Raw genomic sequence first — 14,333 nt, 5'->3', positions numbered from 1 at the left:
TTAGAGTATTACATTTTCCAGCCACTTGCTATAAATTCACATTGTAGTAAGTCTATAATTTGTCACAAGCAAAAAGTCCTGTCTAGGAAACATTCTGATGTGCAGCCTCTTTTGTTCACATCTTTAAGTAGGAAAGTTGTCCTTGATACAAGAATACTGTTTTTCTAAAGGTTCTAAGAGGGTATTTTGTCATACATGCAGGTTATAGAGAGGGAGTAACTACAATAGTTTCCATTAGCATTTGTCATCAACTCATTACTCTTCTAATCAACACGGGGTCCCATTTAACAACTTCTGGCATTGCAACAGTAGCTGTTGGCACTATCACAATTTCTACATTAATTCTTACAGATGTTTAAAATTAACATCAGGCTAGAACCCGGCTTCTTTTACTGAATTGATTTTTATTCTCATACTGCAGTGGGATCCATATGGATGGGTCTTTCCAGCCACATGCACTTTTAAGTGCTGAGTATCCTGGACTGCGCTGTGGAGTCAAGACTCACCCTCTGCACACTCAGAAATCAGCAATAGTTCCTGCCGGTTTCAAGGAAGAGAAATTAATAGCCCTCTCTTACTCCCTCCTCAGCTCTCTGCCCTGCCTACTCATCACATCCTCTGCCTCCCCCGTATTAACACCACCTTGCCAACTGCTGCCTTCCATACAGTCTTTTCTTTAGAAGGCATGTGAAGTGTGCTGGGTTCAGTCCATAGAAAGACACTAAATTTAAAGGGTAACATAAGCCTTCTACATAAGGATAAAAGTTTATATATCCGTATGGACATTACTCATCATAACCCTTCGTAACATAGTATGTTTCACTGGTTTGGGTAATTATTGTTTAGACAATTCCGCTTCAATCAAGGCCAAAGTACTTCTAAGATACATTAAGGTACAGGATTGCTAATTACAGCACAAGACTGAGCTGGAGCAGAAGGTATGGGTCACCAAATAAGGACGAGAGGGATAGGACTTCCTTCTTTTGCATTTTCTAATTCCTATTACTGCAAAAAGCCTAGGGAAATACAACACACAAAACTGAGAAAAGAGTAGAGAAATTCAGTACCAGGACAATGTTTCTATCCTTACACGATGCTTTTGTGTTTAAGAATGGCACACAGTGCTCGCTGATCAGACGCCTACCACACTGCAGYATAACAGTAGAGGAACAGGAGAGGGCAACTGCCTGAACTCCATTTGCTTGCTTTATTCACTTGAACATAAAGCGTCATTACATTACTGTTGCTCCCTGCATCTAAACAAAGATAAATGCATTGCTTTTAGCTTCCACTTACAGAATTCGCTGGAGGGGGGCCTGGAGGGTGTGTTGACTGGAGTGGAAGCAGTTCGAGTTTTAATTCTCCGAAACACAGCCTGTCTTCGATGCCTACGGTGGGCTCGAGAACTTGCTGCTTCAGGGGTTTTCTTCCAATAGTAATAGAAGGTGATTAGTTCTCCCTGCAAATACAGAAGGAATATGTTAGAGGGGCATGCAAGGCTGATGTGTCAGCTTTTTTCCTCCCTTTTGCTGTGTATGCGTGCATACCTATTTATGTAGGAAGCTTCAGGGTACATTTCAGACAGACAAAGAAAAAATTCTCAGATACGACAGAAAAATCCTCGCTATTTTTGTTCGCTTTTGGAGGGAGGCAAAGAAGTAAACAAACACGTTCTCACTCTTCCCCTCTACCTCCTCCTCCACTAGAGAAAGAGGGTGGGTAGTTAAATCTGCAGCCTCCACCTGGATGCCAGTGACACTGCTGGTTTCAGCAGCTCAGAAGGGGCTGCCCTCGCCTTGCCGTCAGCACCCTGCCGATACCCGCGCACAGTCAGCRGGCACTGCATCTGTAGAGGTACTGTCTTTCGGTCAGTTGTCAGAACACAGCACTGATATCTGCTAAGGATTCTCTTGTATTTACAAAAAGAATAAAGATCAATGCAAACTGCCATTTTGCCAACCTAAATCCTGCATATAGGTATTTTAAAATATTTGTTTGAGAAGCTGAAAGTCAGAATAAAAACATGTTCAACAGTAAGTCTATAATCATAACATGTAACCATACTACAGCAAATCCTATTTTAATCTGAATATATATGTCCATATCTAAATTAAGCAGTTAAATGAGAACACCTAGAGAAATGAGTGATAATTCCATACATAATGAATCTGGCTTACACTCAAAAACTGGAGCAGCTGCCATTCAAAGTAGTGGATGTAATGCTGAACTAAAGAATAGCATGTGGTTTTAATCTCTTTTCTGTTACTTTGAAACACCATCATTTCCTGGTGACTTGTCTGCCTCTAAGGTAAAAGGTGTTGTTTCTTTCAAGTTGCAAGAGAAAATGGAGAAGTTCTAACCAGCCCCTTGAAAATCAACATCAGAACAAACATACCTGAATTGCCCACAAAAAGAGTCTCTTTGAACTACATTTTATGTGATCTAATAACATAACCTCAACCCGCTCTCTCTGTGGGGAAATCCTGCAGCCGTTGCTCAGGGTACGTCGCTCAGGTTAACTCTAACRACGACACACCCTTAACCCAAACTCCCAAGGGCCTCCAGCAAGCACCAACGGCACAACTAGCATCTGTAACACCGAAGCGCTGGAAAGACAGAGAGGATGTTGTTCTAAACGTTAACTGCTGATGTTTAAGGCACGTAAAAGTTTTACAAACGCCTAATTTAAAAATAGAAACCCCAGATCAAGAACACAACCGCAGCTGATTTCTGGCGACGGACAGAACAGACACATTGTTCGTCCGCGCTGCTGCAGGCTGGGACCGATGCTGCTGATCTCCACTGCAGAGCCGAACGATGCCCGCGCCAAGCCATATTCAGAGCGATGCCGGGGAAGGGGAGGGCAGGGGGAGAAGTGAGTGGGGGAAATGGATCAACAGCTACTCTAGATTCTGCAGGATAAAAGCCCTACGTAAAAAAAAAAAAGTTTTCTGAAGAGATTCTAAAACTAAGGAGGCAAATGGGTACAGGCTGGCCACAAACATTCAAGCTATGTCAGATACGGGAAGAACACAGGCTTCTGACACGCAGCACTCTGCTCTGCTACTGCGTGTTCAACTGCATGTGTTTACTTTAGAAACGCTGCTTCACTTCACTAAAAGTCGGCTCAAAGTCCACGCAGCACAACTGTTTGTCAAACGGAGGCTATGACCTGTGCCAGCAGGCAAACGTAGCTTCACAGAAAAGCTCATGCCATGCCTTTCAGAGGCACGAAGCCTCCTGCAAATCAAACCAGCCACATCTTTCCTACAAATTCATTTATATCAAATCCTAGGAGTCAGCACCAATGAGCAAATCTGTAAATCCCGTGTCACTGTGTCAGTGAATTAATGTGTGCCTCCTGACATATGACAACAGGAGAGTGGAAACCARTCTCCTTTCCTCCCATCATAGAATAGTAAATGGGAACCTATTTGAGCTCTATTTACACATCRCAAACCCATCAGGTCCCAAGGGAAGTTTAACAACTTATGCATGCACTGCATCATAAAATCAATTGCTTAAAAAAGAAATAGTGTATATTTATGAAAAATATGAACTTCACGATCATAACGCTTTTTTCCTGAGACCCTCCCAAAACCACAGTCACAACTTTGCATGCAGAAAAAGATATAATAGACGTTTATTCCATAATAAATTTTGCCATATCTATAAAACTCGGTTATATTAAAGGACTAGAAAATAGTCTTTACTTCAAATTCATAACCAGGCTACCACAGCTACGTGACAAAGTAAATGACTCAACCTTCTAACAAAGACAGAGGGGTAAAAGTCAAAGAGGAAGCGTATACAGAAAATGTTATATACATACAGGATTGACAGGTTCTACACCAAAAAAATTCCAGGCCAGATTTTATTAGCTGCCTGGCCATCACATACTACATTGTCTACCTAAGGGATTAAATGCTGGAGTGGAGTGAATCTGAAAGGATTAGAAACAGCATATTGGTCACTGCATGGGTGGCAAAAGCTTGAGGACAAACAAAGGAATATGTCGGGAAAGCTTTGGTTCTACAAACAGGGAGTAAAACAGCTTCCAGCTTCACTGCAAGTGAAGTCAAATGAACTTTAATCAAACATGCATAGCGTGCGCTGCCTAAACCCATCACACATAAATTCAGGGAACAAAAGCTGTTGCGGAAATCAATRGCCTACTGAAACATTAGCCCAGGCAAGCATTGATCAAAAGGCCCTTTTACAAAAGGCAGCCTTGCAAATTAGCTGCTGTTTGTGCTTGCAAGCAAACACAGGAGCATAAACGCTGCTGACATGAATGGCCTGTAATGATCATTTTGTTCCTGGTGATCTCATCTCACCACAAGGTCTTGCAGTCAACACATCCTACATCTCTGTACTATAATTGCTAACAGCATGATGAACTGAGGTGGTTGCTGCTTGTGCACTGGCGGAGAGATGAGAGTGGCTGCTCTGAATCTGTGATTTTCTGGGTAGCAGGTCTACACCCAGGGGAATAGTCCTAACCTATCAACTTATAAATACATTGTATGCCTGCTTTGAAGTTTTTTTGTGCCAGGAAGTGGATGTTGCTAGCAACGTATGCACTAAAATCACACAAGATAAAGTGGACTGAACCAGCTTCCACTGCAATATTATACTTGTCCAACTTAAGAGTGACATCCCCCTCATTTCCAAACTGCAAAGAAAAATTAAGAAAGTGGTGAGCCTGGTGAAATGATCACTGCCTGCGGTGAAGTCCGGCTGGCAGGGGAAGAGGAACTCTTCTTGCAAGTCAAGTTCAGGGAGGGCTGCACCTGCTGGTGGAAGCAGTGACCTTGTCAGTCACTCTCGAATCCAGTTTAGTGGTCTGAAGTGCACAGGCCATCTGTAGTCAGGAGCACCGTTTGCTTGCCTCTGTCACCTCTTTCTTTCCCTGCACGCCAGCAATATGCTACCATTTAATCAAGCTCTCTGGCCAACAAAAACAGGCATTACCAACCACTGCAAAGCCTCACAACGAAACGGGAATCTTAAGCAATGCATGGCCCAGCTTATCACCTCCTCAAATGTGCAGTAGCAAAACTGTATACGTACATACACGGATGCCCCTCAAAGCATATGTAAATGAAACAGACACCAGCGCTCACTGAAGCGACCCCTCAAAGCACAGGCAAAGCCCTTCTTCAGCTAACCTCCCCGTCTAACGAATTAGGGCAGTCGTAACACTCCAGGTGCTTGATGGTAAAAATAGGCAGTATTTAGAAGCAACTGCACAGCAGAAAGGGTTTTCGTGTCCCAGCCTCCGCCTGTCTCACTGCACCTGTTAATGGGGTGCTTCCTGCCGCTGCAACCCAGCTCGCGCCTTCAGACCCACAGACACCAATGCTCCTGACAACCGTTTGCGTCACTTACTAGTAAACCCAGTATGTTGAAAGAAATATCACAATAAGATGACCCCAAGCCTACTCCAAACACCACCCCCACAAATCAGTAGCTCCAGTTCTTGTATCTTGTCACAGCCAAGAACCCCACTGTTATTGCCCTCCCAGATCAACTCCATCAAGGAACAGCTTCTTCGCAGACATATTTAGGGAGAAGATTCATTCCTTCCCTAATATGGTTAGCTGTTCACAGTAACACAGCCTCACCTCTGCTTGAGGCAACTCCACCTCTCTTTCTTCCAATACAACTCCATTTTTCTACATTAATATCTGCATTAATTGTCCTAACTTACCAAACTCACATAAAGCAAAATGAGAAGAATCATTCAGGGTTGTAATGTTACCTTTTCCCCAGAACAGCTTCTTTCACATTGCTCAAGTTTCACAAGGCACAGAAGACCTGTTCTTCAGGAGCAACCATGGTCCAGCTCTCATCACTTTTGAAAGGCATGAGGAGCTCACAACTCCTCAAACGCCCTACCACCTCCGGCCAAGCCTGTTTTACCCCATAGTCTAGCTACAAGTAAAAGTCAGGTCACACCTCCTTTTAGCTCAGTTCTAGGAATAATTTTTAAAACGAAGGAAATGGTTCAGATCCACTCCTCCCTGTGCAGCAGCGAGACATCCTCCGGAAGTCACCTCTGGAAGCTGAGGCGACAAGAGCCTTCAAGCACCCAGAAGCCTACACCCTTCAGCAACCCAGCACACCCGCTTGCACCGCACAGGCCATCTGCATTTGTTAGGAGACTGCTTCCTTGGCATGTGGCACCTTTCTCTTACTTTGGCCACCATTTTCACCCCAGGCCCTCACCAGCGTTTTGCTGCAGCTCAATCGAGCTCTGCAACCTACACAATAAAATTTCAGGGCAGGCCTTATTAGCTCCTCCACACCCTTAGCAAACTGACAAAAGCGTCAGCAAGTGCTGCATGCCCTGGTTTGTCACTTCTTATCAGTAGTTTTCAAATGTAAAATACACAGTACAAGCTGTACCCCCTGTTTGGGTTTAGTCTTGCCTTAGGTAAACAGAGGATTAACACTGTGTATGCATTCCTGCGTCTGAGCGGCTTTGCCGCCGGCCCTGCTGCAGCAGAAGCTGCTCCTATGGAAGCCAATCACACAAACACATCAACTTACCTTCAAGTATCTGTTATGGTATAACAGAGTGAGCAAACATAATAATTGTTGTTTAATTTCCCCAGAGCCTAGCTCTGCCAGGAGGAAAAAAAAAAACAAAAAAAAACGGGGGATAGCTTGACTGTAATTAAACAAAAAAGGTAAATGACAACTCTCTTCAGTGGATGCAACGCCAGCCACGGCAGGCAGGAGGAGAACAGATTGTCCAGCTGTGGTCTTAATGAATTCACAATCTTTCTGGAATGCATCAAGATTTTATTAAGTCAACGCAATTTAGTTAATGCTCTCCATCACACTAAAGTCCTCGGCTAAAAGCAGCGTATCCAGTGTCTCTCTCACCTGATGGCCTGGCTTTAACAGTTGTTACATCTGCTCAAACGCCTGCATGACACGGGGCGCATTAAGACAATGAACTACATATAAATGCACCGTTTTGCACAAAGGGTACAGACCGACGTACTGCTGTCCGTCAGCTCCAGGTTGCTTTCTCAAACTCCTACTACAGCCAGATTATTGCCGCTCACTTCTAGCCTGGGAGACAAAACGGAAGGGGTCGGTCCCTTCAGCTGCGCACATCTCCACACCCAGAAGCTGCTAATCCAAGAGGCACAAGGGAAGGAAACAGGCCAGCACAATCACCCCACCAAACCGCTGACTTCTTGAACACCACAGCCTGCCGTGCCAAGGCAGAAACGGGGCAGCAAGCAGAGAGTTGTACAGCTATTGCTTGCTATGAGCCTATGTCTGGATCCGGATAATTTGGAAACTTTGTCTCGGTCCAAGCAAGTTAAAATAATTCAAAAATGCAGCAGGGCGGAGAAAGCAGAACTGTGCACAGCTCAGAAAGGTTGAACTTAAGCATTTTTTACAGTTTTAAGCTTGGCCTACGTTCCACCGTCAACTGTGACAGATAGGCTTGCGTACGCTCTAATTAAGCAATAAGTCTCAGCAGTTTGTTCAGCAGCACTGATTAATGCCCGCCCTGGGTGCGCAGCAATGCTGCATAATCTAAAACACTACTGAAATTTTAAGAGAGGCTTTTAAAAACCAAATAATATTTTAATAACGCTACTAAAAGGGTATTTAAAATCCTAGGATGCTTTCTAAGAAATATCCTGCAGGTCTCCCAATCTCTAGCATATTTAAAAAAATCTAAGTACTTTATCTAGCTGTTCCTCTAGCTATTTATTATCTTTTGAATTGCAATACAGCCTTCTCCTTTGCCTGGTCTCTGTAAAAACCCTTCCCATAATTTAGGCACAGGACTGGCTGTCTCAACAACCTGTTTCCTTGCCCTACAAAACAGCAAGATCAGCTAGCTGACTTCATTTTATATTTGAAACTCCTGGCAAAACTGGCTGACCGAGTGGAAAAGCTGAAAGCAAGAGCGGAGATAGGTGCTGAAGGAACCCAAGCTAACTCTTTGGTATTTTATGCTATCGATTCACTCCCAAATACAGGAACACTCACAGACCTTCTTGGAAATCCAGCTGAGGCTCTATCTGTAAATTTTGGGCTTAATTTTGTTGTGGCAAAACCCCCTGCAATCAGACACAGCTTCATGGTTTCTAATTGCTTCTGCTAACTGAGCGCTGCTACCCTGCTTAGTCCTCTACAGACAGGAGGAAGAAAGAGCTTCTGTGCCCTACAAATTACTCTTTTGATAGCTGACAGGCCTCTCGTACAACAGGTCATTTGAGAACTGTTTCACTCCTCCTAATGCTGAAACAAGTTTGGAACCTGAATATTTCATTCAAGAGTTACTCAAGCAGTGAAGAGACTGAAGGAATTTCATTTTTCATGTTACCTAAACACCTAGGTCACTTTTTAGATTCCCTCAAGAGAATATATTTGCCCTCATTAACAAATTAAGAAAGGAGGCAGTGAACAAGGACTGCAAAGCGGGGAGAAACAAAGGAGAGATGCATAAAACAGGATGTAAATAAAGAATCTCTCATCTGAAACAAGTGTATTTATCTGCAACAATGCAGTAACACTCAAACACTATACAGCATCTTCCATTTTAAAGTATTTTAATAGCTTTATCATCAAATTAAGTGTCTTCACATTCCTTATATTGTTTTATAGGATATGGAAACAAAGAGACAAAAGATTAATAAATTGGCCAATATTAAAAAAAAGAAAAAATAGTCAGCATCAGCTGTGGGAGAAGAGCACAGACCTGCTGATTATCTTTGCTGCACATTACTCATGATAAAACTGGAAATCCTCCACCGCTTATGTTATTTCAAATGCCATCAACGTAATAACCCACATTTTATCAATGGTATGTGGTTCCTTTTTGAGGAGTGCAACCCTACTGATTAACCTCAAACCACGTGAGCAGCTCAGCCAGTGACAGGCTCTAAAACCCCTTCATAACTCAGAACTAGGCTTACTGGCTTAAGTCCACCCTCATTAAGCACAGTACTGGCTGACTATTCCTCAGAAGTTCAGTGAAGAATTCAGTATGACTTTCCTTTTGCCCTCAACACATACTGCTTTTTCTTTTAATTTGATATACTTGTTGTTTTATTCCTACCACTTGTCTACATGGCTTTAGCAAACCAAAGAGAAATCTAAATTTTATTGTTCACAGTCTAAAAAAAAAAAAAAATCTCAACATGTCTTTGTGCCACATCTAATTCATAATTTTGGTGCAGTGCATTTGCTAACTTTTTCCAGTTTGAGATTAAGGTTGCATATATTGGCAGGAAATAAGATAAACTGGCATATTATGGAAGTTTCCCTAGCTAACTGTTCTATGCAAACAATTCCCGTCTCTCATTTTTAGGGATTAAAGTACTAGCTTTAAAAACAATTCTGCAAAACCAAAATCAGAGCAAGCTAGTGCATTGTTTCAAACCTCAGCCACAGCTGAAAGCTGCTGACCCTCTCTCCAGCTGCATGTCATGCCAGAATGAAAACTTTCGTAATTAAGGCTTCTTCCTCCAGAGACTCTTTGTTAATCAACAGACCCTAATACCCAAAGGAACTCAGACTGTTGGCTGCATCCATTACTAATTATTAGATCCCATCTTTAATAGTGTCAGTTATAGTTCTACAGGACTGCGTAATAGCTGCCTGTGCTACCAGGTATGCCTGGCAGGATCCCTCTCTAGAGCTTGCTCAATTAACGGGTTATCCAAACAGTGAAAGAGCTAAGAACCCGCTCGCCTTATACACGTTTTCTATTCAGTTCCCCTTTGCAGCTTGCATTATCAGAATTTCTGAGGCTGGAAATCCCGATTTGCACCTTTAGCTCCAACTGTTTCACTCCCCCACCCCCCCCACCCCAAGCTGACCTCTTCTTTTCCCACACACCTTTACCAGCAGCTGCTCAGGCACAGCTGCCAAACCCGCAGTAGAGAGGGGTCTCCCATTCCAGCAGAACCCCATACTAAAATACTGATGTGATGTTTTCTGCCTGTGCTCTAATAGTGCTTGGCTCAGAGTACGAACTGCTTCACGCTGACAGAGCCTGGAGAACATAATTCAGCCCCTGCGGAGCCAGGGCATCTCTCTTCCTACTGAGGCTCAGACTGGCATAAATCGCAGGTTCCTTCCCACCTACTGTTCAACATCTGTTTATTCTCCCTACCAAATACTCAGCCTTGTCCCTTTTTGCTTATCCTGATGCCCAGAGCGCTATCCCCAACAAAAGGCGCGCAGGACAGGTGGATTATATCCAGTGCGGTTGTGAAGGACAGAGATGAAATGCTTTCACAAAGGCAAGAGGGGAAGTTCATATTTTCTTGAGCCAACAATTCTTACCTTCCATTTTACAACCTACATCAAAGTCCTGAGGTTCACAACTGTTTCATGCAACATCTTTCACTGCCATCCTCTCATTAACTAGAAGCTCTCATATTGGTACTTGCACACCGGGGAAAAAAAGGAGCCTAGGATAAACGCCCAGATAAACTAAATATAGGGTACATAGAAGAGCTTTAGGGGCACAACTTACCATAGCCTACACTGCATGATGTCTTTACCCCTCCACACACACTTTTCCATCAGTTCTGTTGCACTGAAAATTTAATAGTACAACGAAGGAACGCAGTTTTCTCAGTAAGGGTGCGAGGCACCAACACATCATCCCTTCAACTGGGCTTTCTTTTTGCGCCAGCTCAATGCTTAGAAATTTTTGGGGTGCATATTGCTTGAGTACAGCTGTGGGACAAAAAACATTTCATTGCTACTGGCTACATCGCCACGATACCTTTCACATTATTTTCTCATGCTTGTAATATATCACATTTTTACCATATAAAGCAAAAAAATCAGTGCTGGTTCATGTGGGTGTGTACATGAGAGCAAGCAAGTGTGCATAAGCAAGCCATAAAGCTGTTAAAACTACCATGCTCCATCCCGTAAACATTTTTCTATTTATCTGCCCTTCATTACATGGACAATCTTATTATCTCTGCACATCCTCAAAGCGACAGCCGTCAGGGTCACCCTATAAAATATACATCAGCAATGTTACATTTAATGACTGGAGCGAGGAGAAAAATGAAGGATGAGGAGGGTGGAACACTGCAGGATATTTTAAAGGGATCATCAGTTATATCTGTGCATTTCCCGAGGTGATAATTGAATGACAGTGGCTGGAGGGAAATCCATTTTTGAGCTCAGGGAAGGACTGTTAAGAAAAAAATGTTTTTGTACTGGCAGCATGTAATGGCTGCCAGAAAATGAAAAAGGCTCCTTCAACCACAGCAGTTCTTCTATTTTATGGCTTTTATATGGGGGGCTGAAAATTATTAGCTACAATCAGCTATTCAAGCTGAACCAAAAATATTGACAGACTTTGATTATTTTATGTTATAAACTAGACTACCTTCTGCTGTGCTTTGCATGTCAACTTCAATTAAATTAAATGAAAGATCAATCTGTGTGCACGTGCTTGTGTAAAAGGTGACATCCCAAACACAAGGACAGCAGTATTTTGCAATTTCATAATTTTCTTTTAAACAAAGTATTAAAATTCAATTCTGCTATTCAGCAGGGAACTTAATCCTTCTGCATTTCAGTGAGGTATATATATGCTAATTTGCAAGACTTAATTCTGCACTACTGAAATTAGGCTTGTAGTTACTAACAAAGTTTTACTACTTTAAAAATATCATTATTATTGCATGGTGACATAATTTTCCAAATAGAACCAAATTATACTCATCAAAACATTTTCTGTATTATAATTCCTGGCTTTTTTTTGTTCTGCTAGTTGACTACTTCACAGCAACTACTGCAAATCTGTATTTAAAAACAAACCACATCCATTTAATTGTCACTTAAAATCAATACTCTGCATTAGTGCAACATTCTACTGGATGCATTTCAGGCTCACTGAAGTGACGCTGAAACACAACTGAAGGGGTGACAGAAAATACTGACTTTGAGCTCATAAGAATTAGAAAGGTTTTCTCTCGCTAGAATATAGGGTTTTTTTTGTTTGTTTGGGTTTTTTTTGCATTAAACACACACAATTACCTAAATCAGACTACTATTACACAGCTCAGCAAATTCCCGTCCTGTTCAGCTGGAAATTCACACAGTGATAAGATGGCTGTCATTTTATCAGTGTAAAGAGATGTTTCTAAACGGTTAAGAAGTGCTTACATCTTGCAGTGCAAGTTCCTGGCCCCACTTCCTGAGAAGACACTGGAGCTCTTGGAAAGCAAGTGGAGCTCTGCTGCTAATTCCAATGCGCAAAGGACTCGACTCTGAGATTTTCACATGAGACACAGGAAGCACTAACTGATGAGACTGCAGTTTAGAACCACATTTCAAAACCATCACAATCTCTCAATGTAAAGTCTAGCATTTAACAGAAATTTCTGGCTATCCTTCAAGCTCTGGTTTAAAAGTCATCAAATCGTCCATGTATGGGGAAGTGTTTTAAGTGGAACAGACCACATTATTCAAGAATTTAGCTCGTACCCATCTTCCCATACACTCCCAGGGCAACTGAAAAATTTTAGTATTTATATTCTTCTCTGAAATTTGAGACATGCTTAAAGAAGTCAATACAGAAACGCCAGGGATCAAAATACCGAAGACCATGTCAGCAACACAGCACTTACCTAGTAGTCTCTAAAGTGTGTTAGAAGTCCTAGACGTGGTAACGTTTCTAGACCGCCGAACTACTGAACACCAGCCAGTGTGGTTCTCAGAGACTTGTCACATTCACGGTCTACAAATGTAAGAAGTTCTAAATCCCTAGAAGTCCCTGCAGCTTCTCCATGACAGTCAAGTGGGCAAATCCTGTATTTTATGGGCCACTGAAGACTGTCTTACCGTTAATTGTAGCCAGAACTTTTGTTTGTTTCTATGAAACTGCCTCATGCCTTCCCTGGACTAATTTGGAACTACTGTATTATCAGGTTTAAAACAAATCTGACTCTTGCCATATTCTGTTCCTGGAATCTGGTGTCATTCTCAGTTGGAGTTCATTCCCATAACATCAGGTATTTTTCCTCCTTTGGCTGTTGTTTTTGTTGTTGCTTGGCTTCTAGATGCAGGACGCAGCTGACCTGCACTGCACTCCCCAGCCCTAGCCCCAGTTCTCTCCTGGGCAAGCAGCAGCCACTGAGAAGTTATGTGCCAGCAAAGCAAGGAACCCCGAGCACGCACATAAGCAGATTTTCCTGTTTTAATAGGACAAGAAAAGGTGAAAGGTAAATAAGGATTAAACCATTTGTATTTTAAATGTCACATTCTGTAATTGCTTTTATTTAAATATAGAAATAAGAGAACTGAAGGTCCACTTAATTCCGAGACAAACACCAACAAGGCAATTTTGCCACTAGCAGCACCATTTCAGACTGCTGATGTGCCTGCACACTAACCCGCATTCAACACTTCAATGTAACAGATGTTTTAGGTTTTCCTACCACATCTGTGATGAATCATGAAAGGCTTGGCTTGTCAAATGTATGCGTTATTTTCACTGACATACAGCTTCCTCCCTTTGCAGCCCATGACCTATAGGGGAGCTCCTGAGTTTTAATACTGCATTAAAAGTCATGCTTAAAACAATCGCAATCCAGGAAATACCAAAAGTGCCACAGGAGGTAACAACTTTGTAAAATAATCCTCCTTGTTAATGTGGAAAATGAATATGCAATCACCTGGAAAGAGAAGAATTTTCCACCACTTTTTTATTGCAGTTACCCTCAAAGTCACCACAACTGCTTATTTTGTGATGAAAACTGTCAAATCTCCTGATTCTATGCTGAAGACAGCTAGAATTTGACCTCTTAACAAAATCTATCAGAGGATGCCCGGCACCTGAACAAGCCAGATGGTGGAGAAAAGCCAAACATCCTACACCTGGAAAGCATCTAAAACTGGCACAAACCACCCAAAGCCTATCACTGAAAACTACAGTCACTCACTACACAAACATAGGTTTCGAGATGGACAGGTTCTTGGCTCTACTATTCAGTCTGAGTTACGGGCAAAATAACAAGCTTCATGCAAACAAAAGCTCCCTCAGACAGACATCCCTGTCATTTAGCCTTGATTTTAAACAGACTTAGTTTCTCTCAGATCTGATCCCTGAACAGCTGTTTTCCTTTTACTGCTCTCCAAGAACATTTCTTTAGCTAGCAGATTTTCTAGATTAAGGGTGGAGGATTGAGGAGCATTTGAAGTATTTTCCTAGTTATCACAGGGGCAAGATGTGGGAAGATGAATCTTGAAGCAGGACATCAAGAAAAAAAACAAGGAGCTGCCACAGAAGCAGCTGATGCTGCAGTTATTGTTGCTTC

The 14,333-nt window shown here is 42.3% G+C and overlaps 1 protein-coding gene across 3 annotated transcripts in view; it reads right to left on the bottom strand.

The window, feature by feature from the left end:
- Positions 1–14,333, bottom strand: part of RERE (arginine-glutamic acid dipeptide repeats) — a 172,303-nt gene that overhangs the window by 17,668 nt on the left and 140,302 nt on the right. For all 3 annotated transcript variants that reach the window (XM_026074072.1, XM_026074070.1, XM_026074071.1), the window contains one exon: positions 1,297–1,459. In XM_026074072.1, the coding sequence (XP_025929857.1) occupies positions 1,297–1,459 (163 nt within the window). The remainder of the gene's footprint in view (positions 1–1,296; positions 1,460–14,333) is intronic.

Source organism: Apteryx rowi, unplaced genomic scaffold, assembly GCF_003343035.1.
Source record: "Apteryx rowi isolate R43461 unplaced genomic scaffold, aptRow1 scaffold_38, whole genome shotgun sequence".
Taxonomy (NCBI): domain Eukaryota; kingdom Metazoa; phylum Chordata; class Aves; order Apterygiformes; family Apterygidae; genus Apteryx; species Apteryx rowi.
The sequence above is the reverse complement of the archived record's forward strand: the minus strand, read 5'-3'. Positions and strand labels throughout refer to the sequence as shown.